The sequence below is a fragment of the Loxodonta africana genome, chromosome 2 (genome assembly GCF_030014295.1).
Source record: "Loxodonta africana isolate mLoxAfr1 chromosome 2, mLoxAfr1.hap2, whole genome shotgun sequence".
NCBI lineage: Eukaryota > Metazoa > Chordata > Mammalia > Proboscidea > Elephantidae > Loxodonta > Loxodonta africana.
Window position 1 is genome coordinate 12,667,472 of NC_087343.1, and position 21,589 is coordinate 12,689,060.

Here is a 21,589-nt window from a genome sequence, read left to right on the forward strand (position 1 = left end):
CTTTGAGAGGACTTCTGGGCTGGGGAACCAGGTTTGAGGACTTTCCCAGCTCTCAGTTCTTTGTAAGCCACCCAGACCTCTCCTTGCAGAACTGGAACAGTAGTGGAATTGCACTGCTGGCTTAGACGCAGCTGTTTCCCTGGCCCTCAAGAAGCAGGTGAAGTCCTGCCTGACCCATTGTGGTCTCTGACAGTTAAGCACTCCAGTCTGAAATGCACATGAGGACTGAAGTGGCCAAGAGCATCTTCTTTGGATTCCCCATCATCTGTTCACATGTACCCTTTCTTAAATGCACCCTTGGATTCCGCACATCTCTGACTGCTCCACATGGAAGAGGATTCAGGGTGACACAGAGGAAGTGCATGGACATGAGACCTGGATACCAACATGCGATAGACAGATGGATAGACAGGTAGGTAGGTAGGTTGGTTGGTAGGTAGGTAGGTAGTTGTTGTTAGGTGCCACCGAGTCTGTTCCAAGACTCATAGCAATCCTATGTACAACAGAAGGAAACATAGTCCAGTCCTGCGCCATCATCATGATCATTGTTATGCTTGAGCCCATTGCTGTAGCCACTGTGTCAATCCATCTCATTGAAGGTTTTCTTCTTTTTCGCTGACCCTCTACTTTACCAAGCATGATGTCCTTCTCCAGGGACTGATCCCTCCCGATAACATGTCCCAAGTATATGAGACAGAGTCTAGCTATACTTGCTTCTAAGGAGCATTCTGGCTGTAATTCTTCCAAGACCGATTTGTTCATTCTTTTGGCAGTCCATGGCATATTCCACATTTATCTGCCAACACCATAATTCAAAGGTGCCAATTCTTCTTTGATCTTTCTTACTCATTGTTCACCTTAAACATGCATAGGAGGCAATTGAAAACACCACGGCTTGGATCAGAAACACCTTAGTCCTTAAAGTAACATCTTTGCTTTTGAACACTTTAAATAGGTCTTTGGCAGCAGATTTGCCCAGTGCAGTGCGTCTTCTGATTTCCTGACTGCTGCTTCCATGGGCGTTGATTGTGGATCCAAGTGAAATGAAATCCTTGCAACTTCTATAGCTATGCCACCAGTATTTCAAATACCAGCGCCGTCACCTGTGGTGAACAGGGTTCAGTGGAGCTTTCAGAGTAAGACAGGCTAGGAAGAAGGACCCGACAGTCTACTTCTGAAAAAACTGGGCCAGTGAAAACCTTATGAATAGCAGTGGAACATTGTCTGGTATGGTGCTAGAAGATGAGCCCCTTAGGTTGCAAGGCGCTCAAAATACCCCTGGGGAACAAACAACAAGAGGATAAAAGGTTAAAGAGAGGATATGGAGGTTTGCTTAGAAGCCCCCGACCCTCATAATAACCACACTCTCCCTTCCTTCTTTCTCAGGCAGGCCCACCTTTGCCCATGCTCTCGGGCAAAAGGAAGATTGGCCTTGTGTCTTCTGATCTCCCTCTGGGTTTGACTTTGCTAATCTGGACATACAGAGTAGAAAATGGTTAAAATAAAAGAGTTCATTGTCAACTTGAACTCTGTTAAGACAGGAAGGAAATAAAATTCTAGCAAACTCTCCATGGATAAGTTTAAAGAACAGAAAACTCTCTTCAGAAGGGAGGAGGGTGTTTGCTGAATGTGGAGTGTCCACGTGCCTTGCTCCTGCACACGGTATGTGAAACCTCATCTCCACTTCCCTCTGCATTTTGAAAGGGGGTGCTCTGATCCAGTGGCAAGGACAGTGTGAGCAGGGCCCCAGGGACTCGGTGGGAAAAGGCTGCATTTGGGGTCATAGCAAATTTCTTCACACTTGCAAGTCCAACAAGCTTCCCAAAGCAACAGTCTTCAGTCCTGTGCCCCTTCTTCCCATCCCCAAGGGGCTGTGAACACAAGCAGTTATCACGGGCATCTTCTTGCCAAGTCATGCTGCACCAGAATGGTGCCCAGCCCCCGGGCCGGTGGTGGGTGCAGTGGGATCGAGGGACCCAAGAGCCTGCCTGCCCCAGGGCAGTGTAAACAGGAGAGGGTGGGGGCTCGTCGGGGGGCGGGGATGGGGTACTTACAGAGATAAAGGTGGAACAGGAGCAGGTGTCCCAGCATCAGGAGGCTGACGAGGTCCAGCACTAGCATGGCCGCCCCAATGATCAGAAGCACTGGGGCCTTCGTCCTGACAGGGAAGAAGGGGAGGAAGAGCAGCCAGGTATTCTCGTCCGTGATCTCTGTCAGAGACAGGGAGAGACCCACGTGGGTGGGTGTCCAGCATGGCCAGAGGCTCTCATGGGGCGGGCGCCCACAGACCAAGCATGAGGGAGCCCAGGCCCAGGTGTGCGCCCTGCTGTACCTGTATGTTCTCAGGGCCCTGAGAATTGCAGGGGAGATTCACTGTTTTGGTTCCCACCTTGGAGGTCTGAAAGCTGCAGCTCAGAGATGCTGGCCTGCTGGCCCAGGTCAGAGAGCTACCTGAGTAACAGACCAGAGCCGGCTAACAGAAAGTTGCCAGACCTGGGAACCTGAGCACTGCATCCATGTCTGTCCCAGGTTCTCCCTGCAACTTCTGGATCCGCCCCCTCCCCCAGGCTCAGCCCATCACCCTCCAACTCTCCCCACAGGCATTCTATAACTGAAGGAGATGTGTGTGTGGGTGGAATCAATGTAAACAGGGGAGTGGCCAGGGAGTGGGTGGGGAGTGGGTGGGGAGTGGGTGGGGAGTGCACTGGGAGTGGGTGTGGAGTGGGTGTGGAGTGGGTTGGGAGTGGGATAGGAGTGGTTGGGGAGTGGGCGCGGAGTGGGTGGGGAGTGGATGGGGAGTGGGTGGGGAGTGGGTGGGGAGTGGGCTGTGAGTGTGCTGGGAGTGGGTGGGGAGTGGGTGGGGAGTGGGCTGTGAGTGTGCTGGGAATGGATGGGGCGTGGGTGGTGAGTGGGTTGGGAGTGGGTGGAGAGTTGGTGTGGAGTAGACAGGCACTGGATGGAGAGTGGGTGGGGAGTGGGATGAGAGTGGTTAGGGATTGGGTGGGGAGCAGGTGAGGAGTGGGCTGGGAGTGGCCTGGGATTGGATGGGGAATGGGTGGGGAGTGGGCTGGGAGTGGGTTAGAAGTAGGGGGGTGGGGGGGAGTGGGTAGGGAGTGGGTGGTTAGTGGGATAGGAGTGGGTTGGAGGTGGGTGGGGAGTGTGATGAGAGTAGGTTGGGAGTGGGTGGGAAGTGGATGGGCAGTGCATTTGGGAAGTGGGCAGAAAGTTTACGAGGATTGGAGTAGATGGGGAGTGGAGTGAACGGGGAGTTGATGGGAGGTGGGCTGGGAGTGGATGGGAAGTGGGCGTACACATCCTGACAAGTTGGGGGTGAGTGAGTGGGTGAGGCGTGGGTGGGAAGTGGAGAGAGAGTGGATGGGGAGTGAATGGGAGGTGGACAGAGAGTGGGCTGGTAATGAACCCCACTTTCAAATGCAGACACACTTTGACAACCCGGCCTCAGAGCAGGCATGGCCAGCACCCCCACCCTCCCAGCTGAGCCACCTCCTGGACACTAGGGAAGCTGCTGGGATAAAGTTCAGACACTGTTGCCCTTGGCCCAGTGGGAGCCTGCTGGGGCCACTGGAGCAGACCCCAGGGTGTCTCTTTGGCCATGCCTGCTCCACTCTCTGGTGGGAGGACAATGGGCTGCTCAGCTCTGCACTAGAGATGCAATCCCCAGACAGGTAGCTGTACAGTATGTCTCTTAACCCGAACACAGGGATTATCGGAGGAGAGCAATGCCAGAGCAGGGCCACAGCGTACTTTCAAAGTGGGGGTCGGTACGGAGCTCCTCCTGGTCCATGATGTACTGGATTAAGATGTACAGGAGCACCACTACCAGGCAGAAGAGGCCTGCCACCGCCGAGGCCACAGAGCTGAAAAAACACCTGCACGAGAGCCAGAGAAAGAGCTCTAAGACACAGCAAACTCGAGGGTAAACCCAGTTACAAATCTAACTGGCAAAACATGCACACCCCAGAGCCCTGAGCTGAGCTAAGGTAAACCCCAGTGCCATGGAGTCGATTCTGACTCATAGCGACCCTATAGGACAAAGTAGAACTGCCCCATAGAGTTTCCAAGGAGCGCCTGACGGATATGAACTGCTGACCCTTTGGTTAGCAGCCGTAGCACTTAACCACTACGCCACCAGGGTCTCCCTACCTGAGCTAAGGTGGAGGCCATAAAATGGGGCATGGCCCTATGCCAGAAGGCCGGTTAGAAGACAGGCTGTCCTGCCACCTCCACTGGCTTCCTCTCAGGGCCCCTTTCCATCTCCATCTATGCCATGCTTCCTTCTTTCTCTTGTTTCCTATTTTTCAGTCATTTCTTAAGTACATGTCTGACTTGTGATTATCACAGATTATTATGAGTTGAAATCAACTCGACAGCACTGGGTGGGTTTTATACCTAGAATGGTTAAATTGCTTTACGATCTATAAAATCCATCTGACACACGTGATCTCATTGGATCCCCGCACGAGGCTGTGAAGAGGGTAGAGCCTCACCTTACTCGCAGGGAAACTGTGGCTCAGAGAGGTGTTTGACCTGCCAGAGCTGACTCACCCCATAGAGAACTGCTAGGCTGGGGCTTCTGATCCCGAAGCTACATCTCCCCACCTGTGTTTTGTATGGACCAGGCTGCTCCCCAGTCACAAAGGCGTACCCTCAGTCACACCCATATTCTACAGCCAGAAATGACTCCTTCTGGACTCTTTCCTGGAGTAAAGAGCTCATGAACATAATTTGTGTGTGAACACATGGGGGGAGGACTCCATGGTACTGTCCTGTCCTCAGGGCACAGCAGCCAGGGAAGGGAAGGCTGCTTCCTCCTGATCAGTGCCTAGGAGGGTGTACAGACATAGAGTCGCTGAGTTTGGCACCCAAGGGGAGGCCTAGGCCCAAGGGACTCTCTGTGGGAGGCCTGACCACCTCTGTGCCTGCTGACCTGACACCCTCTGAAGGTTCACCCATAAATTTGTGCAGAAATGGATGCCACACGCTTTACATATAGAATAAAATCACTCCGATAGGCTTGTCTGTACTCAAAGGATACAGAGAACAATCCATTCAAAAAAATTAGGGGCAGCAATTCTTGGAATATTATAATACTTTCTGAAACCTGCTCTTGAAGGTCCAGCTGCTAAAGCAAAAGGAAGAAATGATGAAGTAAAACAGCTGAACAGAAGATTTCAAAGGGCAGCTTGAGAAGACAAAGTAAAGTACTATGATGACATGTGCACGGAGCTGGAGATAGCAAACCAAAAGGGAAGAACATGCTCTGCATTTCCCAAGCTAAAAGAACTGAAGAAAAAATTCAAGCCTTGAGTTGCAATAGTGAAGGACTCCACGGGGAAAATACTAAACGATGCAGGAAGCATCAAACGAAGATGGAAGGAATATACAGAGTCATTATACCAAAAAGAATTGGTCAACCTTTCAACCATTTCAAGAGGTGGCATAGGATCGGGAACTGATGGTACTGAAGGAAGAAGTCCAAGCCACTCTGAAGGCATTGGTGAAAAACAAGGCTCCAGGAATTGATGGAATATCAATTGAGATGTTTCAACAAACGAAATGGATGCAGCACTGGAAGTGCTCACTCATCTATGCCAAGAAATCTGGAAAAGAGCTACCTGGCCAACCAACTGGAAGAGATCCATATTTATGCCTATTCCCAAGAAAGGTAATCCAACCGAACACAGAAATTATCAAACAATATCATTATCACCCAAGCAAAATTTTCCTGAAGATCATTCAAAAGTGACTGCAGCAGTATATCAACAGGGAACTTCCAGAAATTCAGGCCAGATTCAAAAGAGGATGTGGAACCAGGGATATCATTGCTGATATCAGATGGATCCTGGCTGAAAGCAGAGAATACCAGAAGGACGTTTACCTGTGTTTTATTGACTACGCAAAAGCATTCTACTGTGTGGATCATAACAAATTATGGATAACGTTGAGAAGAATGGGAATTCCAGAACACTTAATTGTGCTCATGAGGAACCTTTACATAGATCAAGAGGCAGTTGTTTGGACAGAACAAGGGGATACTGATTGGTTTAAAGTCAGGAAAGGTGTGCGCCAGGGTTGTATTCTTTCACCATACCTATTCAATCTGTATGCTGAGCAAATAATCCAAGAAGCTGGGCTATACGAAGAAGAACAGGGCATAAAGATTGGAGGAAGACTCATCAACAGTCTGTGATATGCAGATGACACAACCCTGCTTGCCGAAAAGGAAGAGAACTTGAAGCACTTACTGATGAAGATCAAAAACCACAGCCTTCGGTATGGATTACATCTCAACATAAAGAAAACAAAAATCCTCACAATCGGACCAATAAGCCACATCATGATAAAGGAAAAAAGACTGAAGTTGTCAAGGATTTCATTTTACTTGGATCCACAATCAACACCCATAAAACATCAGTCAAAAAATCAAAAGAAGCACTGCACTGAGTAAATCTGCTGCAAAGGACCTCTTTAAAGTGTTGAAGAGCAAAGATGTCACCTTGAAGACTAAGGTGCACCTGACCCAAGCCATGGTATTTTCAATGGCATCATATGCATGCAGAAGGTGGACACTGAATAAGGAAGACTGAAGAATTGATGCCTTTGAATTCTGGTGTTGGTGAATATACCAAGGACCACCAAAAGAACAGACAAATCTGCCTTGGAAGAAGTACAATCAGAACGCTCCTTAGAAGCAAGGATGGCGAAACTGCATTTTACATACTTTGGACATGTTGTCAGGAGGGGTCAGTCCCTGGAGAAGGACATTATGCTTGGTAGAGGGTCATCGGAAAAGAGGAAGGCCCTCAACGACATAGACTGACACAGTGGCGGCAGAAAGGGGCTCAAGCATAACAACGATTGTGAGCTTGGCGCAGGACCAGTGTTTCGTTCTGTGGTACATAGGGTCGCTATGAGTCAGGATGGACTCAACGGCACCTAACAAGAACAAACTGTAGGTGTTCTGCTAAGGGTCAGATGGATTCTGGACACAGTCCTAGACCCTCAGGAAGAAGGGACTGTGTGGAGGCCACTGTGTCCTGGTCCCCATCTGGGATCCTCGCTGGGGAGTCTCTTCTGGAGAATCCTGCTACCTCAGCCCCCTGCTCAAGCGGTGGCTGAGGATGGGACTATGGAGGACGGCTCTGTAGAGGTCAGCTCTGTAGAAGTTGGCTCTGTGGAGGATAGCTCTGTGGAGGACCCTTTTGTGGAGGACAGCTCTGTGAAGGACGGCTCTGCGGAGGATGGGGCTATGGAGGACGGCTCTGTGGAGGAAGGCTCAGTGGAGGACAGCTCTGTGGAGGACAGCTCCATAGAGGCCAGGGCTGGAGAGGAAGGCTCTGTGGAGGATGGCTATGTGGAGCACAGCTCTGTGGAGGACAGCTCTGTAGAGTCCAGGGCTGTGGAGGACGGCTCTATGGTGGTTGGCTCTGTGGTGGTTGGCTCTGTGGAGGAAGGCTTTGTGGAGGATGGTTCAGCGGAGTGCGGCTCTGTGGAGGATGGCTCTGTGACCTCGGTGTGTTCTCATGGAGCTGGAGTGGGCCTCCCTGACCTCCACACTTCCATAAACTGCATCTTGGGCTCCCCCTGCATTGGACGACCCTGCAGGCCCGAATGTCCCTTTCCCAGCTGTTGTCCTGGTTTTACCATTTAGGTGCGCTCATTTGTGAAGGCCTGTTGTGAAGGCTGGGCAGGGAACTGAACATGGCCATAGGTAGAGGCCTATGCCATGCGGTTTTCCTGGCTCTGCCATCCATGGTGGCCCAATGGTGAGGGCAAAGAGGCACCTCCTTTCCCTGCTGGGCTAGGACCATCTACAGTGCCATTTTTCCTGCAGAGGACTAAGGACCCTTCCTCCCCGTCCTTTCCGTCTGGGGCAGAAGTGCCCACCTGATGCAGTGATAAACTGGGGAGTGGGGGCGAAGGGCAGGACTGGGCAAGGCCCAGCCAAGCAGAATGGGGCTGAGCGGCCTTCTTCCAGGCAACCATCCACACCTGTCTTCTTCTTCTCCCTTCAAACACCCGCGAAGGAGCATGCGGTTCCTTATTAGCGTCTGTCAGGCACCTGAGCTCACTCTAGCTTTTATGTATTCCTCAAAGTTTCGTGCAGTTTTCCTTTCTCCTCTGCACATTTGCTACTTTGCATCCTTCTTCTTTTCTCACTAGGATGGAAGCTGTGACGGTTGTGAACTGAATGTGTCCTTTCAAAAGATATGTTCAAGTTCTAACCTCTGTGTCAGTGAACGTGACCTTGTCTGGGGAACCAGGGTTTCCTTTGACGTTATCAGCTTAGTTAAATGAGGTCAGACCAGAGTAAGGTGGGTCCTAATCCTCTGTGAGTGGAGTCTTAAAAAAGGGGAGAACAAACAGGGAGACAGAGTCACACAGGAGGAGACACCATGTGAGGAAACCTCTGTAAGCCAAGGAGTGTCAAGGAACGCCTGGGGCTCCAGAAGCTGGAAGAGGGTTTTCCCCTACAGCAGAGAGAGCACCGCCCTGCCGACGCCCTGAACTCAGACTTCCAGCCTCCAGAACTGTGACAGAATACGTTTTTGTCCTTTAAAGCCACCCACCTTGTGGTATTTGTGTTAAGACAACCCTAGGAGGACTAAGTTACATAGAGCTGCTGTAACACAAATACCACAAGGTGATTTTAAAGAATAAGAGTTCATTTTCTCATGGCTCAGGAGGCTGAAGTCCAAACTTAGGATGTGGCTCCAGGGAGAGAGCCTTCCTGGTTGGTAGCTCTAAGAGTCCCTTCCTGTCTGTCTTCCTGGCCTGTTCTGGTCTTTTCATAATCAGAAGTGATTAGGCTTAGGACCCACCCTACAGTGGCCTGCCCTCATTAACCTAACCAAAAACAAAACAAAACAAAAAAAACCCTATTTCCAAACAGGGTCACATGCAGAGATACAAGGGCTAGAATTTCAGTACATATTTTGGGGGGAAAACAATTCACCTCCTAACAGACAGTGACCTTTCTTTCAAGCTCTCTGTTACATGTTTTGTCAACTCCTTTTGGCTGGATTCTATTCTCAAATGCCATTTTTCTCTTTTGCCTTCCCCACCTCTGAGGGGTGAGAGGACAGACACTGCCTGTGGCCCTCAGAGTGAACTGGGCAGATACCAGGCCCTCCGCTCTCACCCCTTCACTGCCAACGAGCTGGCTGTTCCATGCCACACAGGCCTCCCACACGGCCCCCCCACAACAGGTCCCTGCAAGGCCCCCCTATAGGCCTCCACAAACTCCCGCCACAGGCTTCCACACAGGCCCCCTCCACAGGCCCCCCACCAAAGGCCTCTGCACAGGCTCCTGGCACAGGCCCCCTGGACAGACCCCGCACAGGCCGGCCCTCACCCCTTTGCTCTCTCCTGGCCACCCCACATCTTCCACACAGAGAGGTGTCTGTTCCATACCCCCCTTCCATCTGTCTTTCTCTGAGGACAGGAGACCCTCTCCCTGTGCCAGGCACACACTTCTTCCTGCCACCTGGCCGTCATCAGGGGACACAGTGACGGCTCCCAGGACTCACCCTGGGGTCAAGCTGGCCTTCTTGGCTCCCACTGGAAAAGCCCAGCTCAGTCTGCTGCTGCCCTTGGCCCGCGCTGCCTCCTCTGACACCTGGGCGGGGGTGGTGGGGGGGGTGGGGGGGGCAGCTGTCTGCGCCCCTTGCCAGGCCTGGCTGAGCTTGGCCTTTCCAGGGGCTGGGCACTCACCCGCTCTCCTCATGGGCGGGGGCCACACCCACCTACCTTGCTCTCCCACAGAGCCTCCCCAAGAGGTGTCTGGTGGCTGAGGGACTGAACCTAGATGTGAGAAGCCAGCACAAGGCAGAAGTTTAAGGAGAGAGGCGCAGGCAGGAGAGATGGCGTCAAGGACCAGTGAGCAGTGAGTGAAGGCCGCGCTCAGCCCTGACCACAGGGTGCTGGGGCTCCCCGCTGCAGAGTGAGAGATTGGGTGGGGGATCGCCAGGTTCGCCACTGTGAAGTGATTGTGTTATTTCAGTGACTTGACCCTGGGTTTATTACTGCTGGAGAGGAGCACAGCACCTTCTCATGCAGAGAGAAGGAGTGTATTTACTCATAAGGTCCTCTGTGAGTCTTGTCGGCTTCTAGTCACTGCACGCATCTGGCACGTTTACTGCAGGATGGCGGGGGAGCAAATGGAATCATGTCTCTGTGGTATGTGTCGCAATACGTGGCCCTCAGGAGGCGCGTGCTCCACCACACAGGCATCTTGGTAGGCAAGGACCCCCCTCTTTGCAAGGTGGGCATGGAGTAAAGTAACAGAGAGAGCGCTGGCCACTTCTTTTGGGTTTCTTGCAGCTCTTTGATGCCCAGAGAGAGATAAGCACCATCTGGGGCCAGAACATCAGGGATCATGGTGACCCGACAGACTCTCACCCTGTCTTCAGAGAGGACTCACCTCAGCTCGATGTTCTCAGTCCAACCCTGTACAACCACGGCCCCCTGCCAGGCCCTGCCTCCCCCACCTTCACTTGCTCCCACTGTCCCTGCTCTCTGACTGGCTGCTTCAACCCTCTGTTAACTGTGGTTCTAGTGAGGCCACTGGCCTCAGTATAGAGAAGGCAGGCATGCTTGTGACATTGAGCTCAACACTACACAGCTCCCATCTCATCTGTGACTCCACCAAAGAGGACACCGTGGCACATGGGACTAGGGCCGCTCCCTAATCATCCCTGACAGGAGTCAGGTGGGTTTCTTTTGCTCTTTGGGATGAACACAAAGACCATTGTCACTCAGGAGCTTGACTGGACACGTCCAGGAATGATTCCACCCGAGGCAAGTTTCAAGTCACAGGAAGGAGGCCAGCCAGGCATGAGGGCCGAGCTTCTGCCATGCTGGGGTCAGGGCCGAGGCCCCCATCTCCCTCCAGGGCCCAGGCTTACCAGTAGTTCCTGCTGCCCACGCAGTTGTTGAGCCACTTGCAGTGGTGGTCGAAGTCGGCAACGCACTTGTTGCAGGCACTGCAGTGTTTGGCTTTCGCACTCCTGGGAGGAAGGATTCGGGGAAGCAGCCTGTCAGCCACGTTAGGCCGGCTGGGATCCAGCCCAGGGCCCTGCCAGCAGGGGCCCTGCAGCCGGGCAGGGGACCTGGCCACCTCCCTCCCCATTCACGCAGCCGGGGCACAGTCAGCTCCACGTCCTCCAGGCCCAGGGTGGGCAGGGGGAACACTCTGGAGGAGACAGAGGATAATCAGGCAGCAGTGGCCATGGGGCCTGGGGTGGCTGGGCTGCCATGGTGAGGGCCCCATGAGCCTTCAGGGTCCAGAGGGGGGCCAGTGAGGCTCTAGGCAGCCCTGTGCCCCAGTGGACATGAAGCTCCATGTGGCTCCAGGGACTGAGGTTGCTCGGATCCCAACCCGAACCCACTGGGCTCCCACAGCCCAAAGCAGCCTTGCTGAGCCCCACGCTTCCCGAGATACCCCAGGACATCTGGACACCCTGGGATCCAGCCAGACCACCAGCTAGTGGTTCCCTCCATCTCCTCCCCATGGGGACAGAGGATGGCTCTAGAAGCCTGAGGACAGCCCCCAACTCCTCAGCACTGGATGAAGAGGAGCAGCCTGTCGGTCACAAGAGCCCACCAGGGTGGAATGACTGTGCCTGAGGTCACTGCTTTCTCTCAGAAGGAGAACACCTCCAGAAGTACGTGGGAAATGACACCCAGCCCTCGTGGTCCAGCCCCTTAACTTCTCAGAACCTTAGTTCCTGCATCTGTAAAATGCGGATAACATAGCATCCACTTCATAGGCAGCTGTGAGGCTTTACATGGGAGAGTCCAGCAGAGTACAGGACATAGTGCCCAGCACGTGCTCCCTAAATGTCACCTCTGTCACCCCAGGGCCACTGCATGACAATCAGCTGGGCCCTGAGTCCTGCCAGAACTTCTGGACTCTTGTCTCCAGACATCTACAGGGTTGGTGCCCAGAGGCGGCCCACAGGGACTGGGAGTGTGAGGGCTGGGAGGAGCACTCACTTGGTGACCTTGCATAGGTGGCAGGACATCTGTGGTGGGGGAGGTGGGGGTGGGGGGGGACTCACACGGTGACCTCGCACAGGTGGCAGGACATCCACGGTAGGGGGGTGGGGGGGACTCACACAGTGACCTCACATAGGTGGCAAGACATCCACGGTGGGGGGGGGTTGGGCAGGGGGACTCACAGGGTGACCTCACACAGGTGGCAGGACATCCGTGGTGGGAGGTGGGGGCTGGGGGGGGACTCATACGGTGATCTTGCACAGGTGGCAGGACTTCCACGGTAGGGGGGTGGGGGGGACTCACACAGTGACCTCACATAGATGGCAGGACATCCACGGTGGGGGGGTATGGGCAGGGGGACTCACAGGGTGACCTCACACAGGTGACAGGACATCCGTGGTGGGAGGTGGGGGCTGGGGGGGACTCACACGGTGACCTCGCACAGGTGGCAGGACATCCACGGTAGGGGGGTGGGGGGGACTCACACAGTGACCACACATAGGTGGCAGGACATCCACAGTGGGGGGGTATGGGCAGGGGGACTCACAGGGTGACCTCACACAGGTGGCAGGACATCCACGGTAGGGGGGTGGGGGGGACTCACACGGTGACCTCGCACAGGTGGCAGTACTGGTTCTGAATGACATGTGCGTGCTTGGACCGGTCGAAGACGGGCACGGGCTTGTTGTAGTTCTTGATCCGCACGTTGGGTTCTGCGGGGTCGGTCGAGATGGCCACTAGGTGGACCACAAAGTGGAAGAGGAATAGCCCGCTGGTCACCTGAGGGGTGTGTCAAGGAAGCAGGGCCTCTGGACGTTGTCAGCACGGATGCAAGGGTCTGGGCCCGAAAGAGTGGCCGGCGGTGCTGCCGGCCCTGCCTGTGCTGTCCAGTGCTACCAGGCGTGTGGACACCCCCGTGACATGGATGGAGGACAGCCTTCCCTGGTCAGGATTCCCCATGACCATCTGACTGGCACTAGGCAATGGAGGGCAAACTGTCAGCCCAGAAACAGGCTCTCGTCTTCAGGAACCTCCAGAGAGCTCGCGACCAACACGAACAGACACCTCCACGTATGACAAATGACAAAGGGCGGGTGCTGAAAATGAGGCGTTTTAAACAAAAAAACAACCAGCTTTGAGACAATCAAAGGTTGTTAAGACTTCACCTGCTTTAGGGAACACAGCGGCCCCGACAGACGTGTCCACGTCTGGCAGGTGGTGGGGTGTTGTCGGGGGTTGCTTTTCGAAGCAGCGATGTTACGGATTAAATTGTGTCCCCCCTGAAATATGTGTTTGAGTCCTAACCCCTGACCCGGTGGATGTGACTATGTTTGGAAATAGGGTTTTCTTTGTTAGGTGACTGAGGTCATACCCGAGTAAGGTGGTTCTAAATCTAATCACTCCGGAGTTTTTAAAAGAGCACATTAGACATAGAGATCCGAACAGCGGAAGACAGACGCCATGTGAGGATGGTCCACAAACAAGGAACGAAGGGAGGCCCCGGACAACAGACACGGCCGAAATCTGACTTTGAGTCTCAGCCTTCAGAATGGTGAGAAAACAAATGAATGCTCTTTACAACCACCCACGGCAGCATCTGTGTTACAGCAGCGCTAGGTGACTGAGACAGACAACACGCTGCCTAACCAGGTTAGGAAGAAAAGCATTTCAAAGAAAAAATAAATGGATGAAAGAAAGGACTGACACACCAGCACAATGAGGACTTTTAGGGGAATGAGTTTTAAGGACTGGGGACACCTGTGGGGACTGCCTGGTGCGGCCACGGCTCAGAAGAGTGGGGTCAACCTGGCCCCCAGCCACCAGCCCGTTCTGTGTGTTTCTCCTGGTCTGAACCTGAGGCTGTTTCCCTGGAGAGCACATTTCCTGTGTGTCCTCAGCCTGGCCATCCTCCAGTGGGGACACACTGAGTAGAGGCTTCTCCACCCTCCACCCATCCATAGCCCACCTTCCATGGCCCCACTTTGGCTCCCCACGTGGCCCCTCTGCCAGGGCCATGGGCTTCATAACCAGCAGACGCACAGATGATGGAGGGTTGGCCTCAGTCCCTGCTCTGCTGTGTCCTGATGGGGGAGGTGCCTGTCCCTGCTCTGCTGGGCCTGCTAGAGGAGGTCCCCGTCCCTGCTCTGCTGTGCCCTGATGGGGGAGGTGCCTGTCCCTGCTCTGCTGTGCCCTGATATACGAGGTGCCTATCCCTGCTCTGCTGTGCCCTGATGTAGGAGGTGCCCATCCCTGCTCTGCTGTGCCCTGCTGGGGAGGTGCCTGTCCCTGCTCTGCTGTGCCCTGATGGGGGAGGTCTGCCCATCCCTGCTCTGCTGTGCCTGCTAGAGGAGGTGCCCGTCCCTGCTCTGCTGTGCCTGCTAGGGGAGGTGCCCATCCCTGCTCTGCTGTGCCCTGCTGGGGGAGGTGTCTGTCCCTGCTCTGCTGTGCCCTGGTGGGGAGGTGCCTGTCCCTGCTCTGCTGTGCCCTGCTGGGGAGGTGCCCATCCCTGCTCTGCTGTGCCTGCTAGAGGAGGTGCTCATCCCTGCTCTGCTGTGCCCTGATGGGGGAGGTGCCCGTCTCTGTTCTGCTGTGCCTGCTAGAGGAGGTGCCCTTCCCTGCTCTTCTGTGCCCTGATGGGAGAGATGCCTGTCCCTGCTCTGCTGTGCCCTGATGTAGGAGGTGCCCATCCCTGCTTTGCTGTGCCTGCTAGAGGAGATGCCCGTCCCTGCTCTGTTGTGCCCTGCTGGGGAGGTGCCCGTCCCTGCTCTGCTGTGCCTGCTAGAGGAGGTGCTCGTCCCTGCTCTGCTGTGCCCTGATGGGGGAGGTGCCTGTCCCTGCTCTGCTGTGCCCTGATATACGAGGTGCCTATCCCTGCTCTGCTGTGCCCTGATGTAGGAGGTGCCCATCCCTGCTCTGCTGTGCCCTGCTGGGGAGGTGCCTGTCCCTGCTCTGCTGTGCCCTGATGGGGGAGGTCTGCCCATCCCTGCTCTGCTGTGCCTGCTAGAGGAGGTGCCCGTCCCTGCTCTGCTGTGCCTGCTAGGGGAGGTGCCCATCCCTGCTCTGCTGTGCCCTGCTGGGGGAGGTGTCTGTCCCTGCTCTGCTGTGCCCTGGTGGGGAGGTGCCTGTCCCTGCTCTGCTGTGCCTGCTAGGGGAGGTGCCCATCCCTGCTCTGCTGTGCCTGCTAGAGGAGGTGCTCATCCCTGCTCTGCTGTGCCCTGATGGGGGAGGTGCCCGTCTCTGTTCTGCTGTGCCTGCTAGAGGAGGTGCCCTTCCCTGCTCTTCTGTGCCCTGATGGGAGAGATGCCTGTCCCTGCTCTGCTGTGCCCTGATGTAGGAGGTGCCCATCCCTGCTTTGCTGTGCCTGCTAGAGGAGATGCCCGTCCCTGCTCTGTTGTGCCCTGCTGGGGAGGTGCCCGTCCCTGCTCTGCTGTGCCTGCTAGAGGAGGTGCTCGTCCCTGCTCTGCTGTGCCCTGATGGGGGAGGTGCCCGTCTCTGCTCTGCTGTGCCTGCTAGAGGAGGTGCCCATCCCTGCTCTGCTGTGCCCTGATGGGGGAGGTGCCTGTCCCTGCTCTGCTGTGCCTGCTAGAGGAGGTGCCCGTCCCTGCTCTGCTGTGCCTGCTAGAGGAGGTGCTCGTCCCTGCTCTGCTGTACCCTGATGGGGGAGGTGCCTGTCCCTGCTCTGCTGTGCCCGCTAGAGGAGGTGCTCGTCCCTGCTCTGCTGTGCCCTGATGGGGGAGGTGCCTGTCCCTGCTCTGCTGGGCCTGCTAGAGGAGGTGTCCGTCTCTGCTCTGCTGTGCCTGCTAGGGGAGGTGCCCGTCCCTGCTCTGCTGTGCCCTGATGTACGAGGTGCCTATCCCTCCTCTGCTGTGCCCTGATGTAGGAGGTGCCCATCCCTGCTCTGCTGTGCCCTGCTGGGGAGGTGCCTGTCCCTGCTCTGCTGTGCCCTGATGGGGGAGGTCTGCCTGTCCCTGCTCTGCTGTGCCCTGATATAGGAGGTGCCCATCCCTGCTTTGCTGTGCCTGCTAGAGGAGGTGCCCGTCCCTGCTCTGCTGTGCCTGCTAGGGGAGGTGCCCGTCCCTGCTCTGCTGTGCCCTGATGGGGGAGGTGTCTGTCCCTGCTCTGCTGTGCCCTGGTGGGGAGGTGCCCATCCCTGCTCTGCTGTGCCTGCTAGAGGAGGTGCCCGTCCCTGCTCTTCTGTGCCCTGATGGGAGAGATGCCTGTCCCTGCTCTGCTGTGCCCTGATGTACGAGGTGCCCATCCCTGCTCTGCTGTGCCCTGCTGGGGAGGTGCCCATCCCTGCTCTGCTGTGCCTGCTAGAGGAGGTGCTCATCCCTGCTCTGCTGTGCCCTGATGGGGGAGGTGCCCGTCTCTGCTCTGCTGTGCCTGCTAGAGGAGGTGCCCGTCTCTGCTCTGCTGTGCCTGCTAGAGGAGGTGCCCGTCCCTGCTCTGCTGTGCCCTGATGGGGGAGGTGCCTGTCCCTGTTCTGCTGTGCCCGCTAGAGGAGGTGCCCTTCCCTGCTCTGCTGTGCCCTGATGGGGTAGGTGCCTGTCCCTGCTCTGCTGTGCCTGCTAGAGGAGGTGCCCGTCCCTGCTCTGCTGTGCTCTGCTGGGAGAGGTCTGCCCATCCCTGCACTGCAGTGGGGAGACTGTGTCTGTGGTTTCCGTGAATGGTTGGGGCCATTGTGGGCCCAGGGAGAGTAGGGCCTGTGAGTCTGCTCTTCTGAGACCCATCTGCTCCCCACCAAAGGCCAGACAGCACAGGGTGACACTGGACCTGACCTCATGGGGATGCCCCAACATCAGGCTGCAGCCTGTGGGTTCATCCCAACATTGGACAGAACCCGTCAGGGAATGCTCAAGCAAAAGAGGGCCTGGATTCTGCCACTGCTTTCTGCCATCTGGGCCTGGGGCAAGTGGCAATGCCCCCTCACGGATAGTCTCTGGCTGAGTGTTGCTGGCATCTGGAGCCCTGGGCAGTGTGGGCATTGTTCTGTTGGGAACAGTGACTGAACTAACAAAGCAGGACAAGTGGGATTTGAATCATGGGCAAAGAGTGCCCCACAGACTTGGCCTGAGCCCCCTAGGGCTCAAAGAACTCTCAGGGGCCAGGGATCTGGAAGCAATGGCAGATTCCAGGTGCACAGCAGAAAGTACAGGTGAGCCCAGGATATCTTGTTGTGTCAGGAAGCAGGTAAGAGCTCAAAGAGTGATGCCCAAGGACCGTGGGGGCCACTCAAGGAGACCTCACAGGCCAAAGGGGGCTAGGTTACAAGACAAAAGGAGGACGACGATAACTTGGAGCCCTGGTCACCCAGTGGCTAAGCACTCAGCGGCTAATAGGAAGGTCAGTGGTTCAAACCCACCCAGTGACTCTGCAGAAGAAAGACCTGGCAATCTACTTCCATGAAGATCATAGCCTTGAAGACACTATGGCGCAGTTCTACTCTGCCATATGAGGTCGCTGTGAGTAGAAACCGACTTGGAAGCACACAACACAAACATAGTAAGTAATTAAAACCCCGGGGCTTCACGGCAACGCTCCTTTAGATGAAGAAGTCCCTGGGTGGTGCAAACGGTTAGCACACTTGGCTGCTAACCGTGAAGTTGGAGGTTGAGTCCACCCAGGGGCACCTCAGAAGAAAGGCCTGATGAGGTAGCTCCAAAAAATCAGCCACCGAAAACCGTACGGAGCACGGTTCTATCTACTCTGACACACATGGGATCGTCAGGTGTCGGAGTCAACTGGTTGGCAACTAGTCTTTGTTGTTGTCGTTACTCTTTCACAGATGATACAGATTGGCCCCTTAGTGCGAGGTCTATTGTCAGAAAGTCTGCAATCTCCTTCCCTGTCCTCGGAGCGCCTCCTCCACACGGGGCTCACAGTCCCCACCACCACACCATCAAGCAGGTTTTCTCCCTTCATCAATGGTAAGGGATCTGATTCGCTGAGACTGAGGGGCCCACATAACACGGGAAAGTGTTGGCATTTTTAACAAGGACCCAAGCCCACAAGCTGTGCCAAGAAGGAATGGATGATTGTGGCATTCCAGCTCTGTGACAGTGGGGGCATCTGGAGTGAGGGAGAGGGAGCTAGGGTCAGAGGGCAGGCCAAATCTCACCTGCAGAGTGACTCAGAGCACAGACAATGAAACAGTGAGCCCCACGGCAGCAGTGGGACATGGCGTGATCCAGGACAGATGGCTAGGAGCACTGCGGTCCAGGCAGGGACACAGTCACACCAGAGGGACATGGCTAAGCCAGAAGGACATGGCCACACCAGAGGGACAAGGCCACACCAGAAGGACACAGCCACACCAGAGGGATATGGCCAAGCCAGAAGGACATGGCCACACCAGAAGGACAAAGCCACACCAGAGGGACACAGACATATCAGAGGGACACAGACACACCAGAGGCACATAGACACACCAGAGGGACAGGGCCACACCAGAGAGACACAGACACACCAGAGGGACATGCCACACCAGCAGAACATGGACACACCAAAGGGACACAGACACACCAGAGGGACACAGCCACACCAGAGGAACACACACACACCAGAGGGACACGGCCACACCAGAGGGACACAGACACACCAGAGGGAGATGGCCACACCAGAGGGACAGGACCACATCAACAGGGACATGGTTACAGCAGGCAGGGAAATGGCTACAACTGGCAGGGACATGGCTGCACCAGAGTGACATGACCGCTCTTGGCAGTAACAAGGCCACATCAGGCAGGGATGTGGTTACAGCAGGCAGGGGCATGGCCACACCTGCAGAACCTCCCCTGGGCTGGGCAGGGAGATGTGGGCCATAGAACCAGCTCTATTAGAAGCAGCCCTCAGCACCTCCCCGTCACCTGATACCCCGGCAGGACTTTGTGAACATCCACAGAACAAAGGATACGCTGTATGCCACATACCTCCAGACCCTGGGCAGCAGGGGGATGAAGATGCCAAAGCTGGTGAAGGTCATAGCCAGGAATGTGGTCCAGGCCACCACCTGCAAGGTGTTGAGCGGCAGGGACCAGCCATTTACTCTGGACAGCAGAGGGGGCTTCTCCTTGCAGGTGCCAGCCTCCGGGGTGACCCGTCGCAGGTTCCTCCCACAGAGGTTCATCTGCAAGAGGAGGTGGGAGAGGGACGGAGAGCCATCACAGAGAGCTGTTCTCAGCCGGCACAGATCATGGAGGCCAGACTGGGCCCCACCATGGGGGCTCTGCCCGCAGCCCCCCAGCACAATCCCCCAGGTGTAGCACCTTCCCGGTCTCCCTTCTGTGCTTCCCCTTCATGGCTGTTCACTCCTGGAGGCTACACAGGCTTTGGAGACAGGCAAGCTGGCTCAGAGCCCCTCAGCCCCTACCCAGTGAGATCTGGGTCAAGTCAAGCCAGAACCTGAGTAAGGCAGAAACCTGTCAGAGAAGCAAAACACAAATATTTTCCACTAAAGTGAGCAACAGAGAAGTGGTAAGACCTGTCAAAGGTGGAAAACCTGTGAGACCTAGAAAAACAAGGCAGTCCCATCGAGTTCCGGCTCTCACAGGTTTCACTGTACTTTTAGCCACCAGAAGGCCTCCCTAAGAATTCTTCCTGCAAATTTCTCCTCAGAACAGAATGAAAGGTCTGTGTTGCCCAGAGAACAGGTCCTCTGTTATTCCTTCACCAGGACAAGTAAAGCCTGTCGACCATAGAGCTCCTGGGACCTCCGGCCTTCCTAGAGTTGCTCAGGAAGGATAGTGACTGGGAGGAAGAAGCCTACGGGCCACTTCTAGCCAGTCAGGTGGGAAGAGGTTGCTGGAGGGGCAAAGACTGGAATGGGGCAGGAACCTGGTGTGGAGGAGCCTATGTGGAGCATCTGGGGGTTGGGTGGGGGGATGTTCCACGGCTGCTACAAGGGTGGAACTCTGAGGAGACTGGAAGAGATCTATAGAGGAGTTTTACAAAATGTTGCCACATTCTAAGTTGTGCAAAGCCCTTTTGTTGCCTCTTCAGAAAAACTTACAGAAAATGTAGCTGACACAAATGTGAGATGGAAAAGAGCTGATGGAAAATATCTTAGGAATGCTTTTTTGAGTTGTGACTGTACCCCTTAGGAATTTTCGTGAAAAATAGAGCGAAGGTTTCAGCTGCTTTTGGTGACTTTGGGTGGCTATGCAGGGTTCTTTGAATGTGACATCAGGTGTCTATGGGGCCACAGGGAGCCCCCGGGTATATCTGGGTTACAGGAGAACCCTCAGGGAGACTTGAGAAACTGTCACATTTACCTAACAAGAGTGAGGTCCCAAAGAAGGAATTAGCACACACAAAGGTGATATTGTGGATTAAAAACACGGTTCCCAAATCAAATCCAAATCAAAGAACTAAATAATGGCAAACACATTGGCAAAAATCAAATTAGGAATCTGGACGGTCAGATGCGGGGATTATCTCGGGTCTTAGAAGGGAGAGGTAAAGAGGTGATAATTCTGAGACAAGGATTCCAAAGCTTAGAACAGAGAGGTAAAGAAGTGATAACTATGAGAGAATAGTTAAGTGGCATGAAGAGTAGAACCTGAAGACACAATATTCATCTTTTAGGATTTCCAGAAGAAAAAAAAAAATGGAGCAGATCTAAAAGAAGAAGCAATCAAAGAGAAAAATGAAGAAAATTTCCCCATACTCAAAGAACCTTTAAGGCTTTAGATCTAACAGAGTGCTCCAAGTGCCCTCCAAGAATATTGAAAGGAGATATCCATCTGCTGGTGTGAAATGTAAGCCGCAATGATAAAGGGACAATTCCACAAGTGTCCCGAGAGGGGGGAAAAATGAGATTACCTACAAAATGTGGGTACCTAAGAATTCAAATTGGCATCAGATCTTTAAATACACAATATGGAGCAATTCTTCAAATTCAAATGTGTTTTGTACCTAAAAAAAATAGACCCAGCCAAACTATAACTAAAGTATGAGAGCCAAATGGAGATTTTGGGATGTGAAGACTCAAAGTGTACCACCAATTAATCTTTCCAGAAAAGAATTACTCAAAGATCCACCCCATCAAATCTGAAAATTACCCCGATACAATGGAAGGCATGCAGTACAAAACAGTGGTGAGCAAATTCATCTAAAATGAAATATAAATTAAATTGATACTAAAATAAAATAAAATCTAGACCCAAAAGTCAGCTGCTGATAATCACCATTGAACCTGTTGCCATCAAGTCACGACGCTATAGGACAGAGTAGAACTGCCCCGTAGAGTTTCCAAGGAGCACCTGGTGGATTCAAACTACCGTCGCTCTTAACCACTGCGCCACCAGGGTTTCCACCTGCTAATAACAGAGCTGTGAATTAGTTGTCCATAGGCACATCATATCAGTAATAACACCTGGCATTATACCAGACAAATACAGTACCTGGCAGACAGGATCAGGTATTCTTCTCACTCACGTGGTCCTCACACGGCTACTGCGTCTAGGCTGGGGATTCAGTGTCTTCAGAAACTAAAAAGGGCACCTGGGAGAGACCAGAGAGGACAAGTGAAATGGCACTAATGGAGCTTCATTTCCACTCACAGGAAAGA

At 54.2% G+C, this 21,589-nt stretch overlaps 1 protein-coding gene across 1 annotated transcript; it reads right to left on the reverse strand.

Moving 5' to 3' along the window:
* Positions 1-1,890: 1,890 nt before the first annotated feature.
* Positions 1,891-19,319, reverse strand: ZDHHC11 (zinc finger DHHC-type containing 11). The gene is made up of 6 exons (XM_003408146.2): positions 19,287-19,319; positions 18,935-19,147; positions 12,626-12,801; positions 10,929-11,030; positions 3,766-3,890; positions 1,891-2,210 (listed from the first exon to the last, which is right to left on the reverse strand). Exons 1-6 carry the CDS (start codon positions 19,317-19,319, stop codon positions 1,891-1,893), a joined length of 969 nt encoding a protein of 322 aa, XP_003408194.2.
* Positions 19,320-21,589: the final 2,270 nt, after the last annotated feature.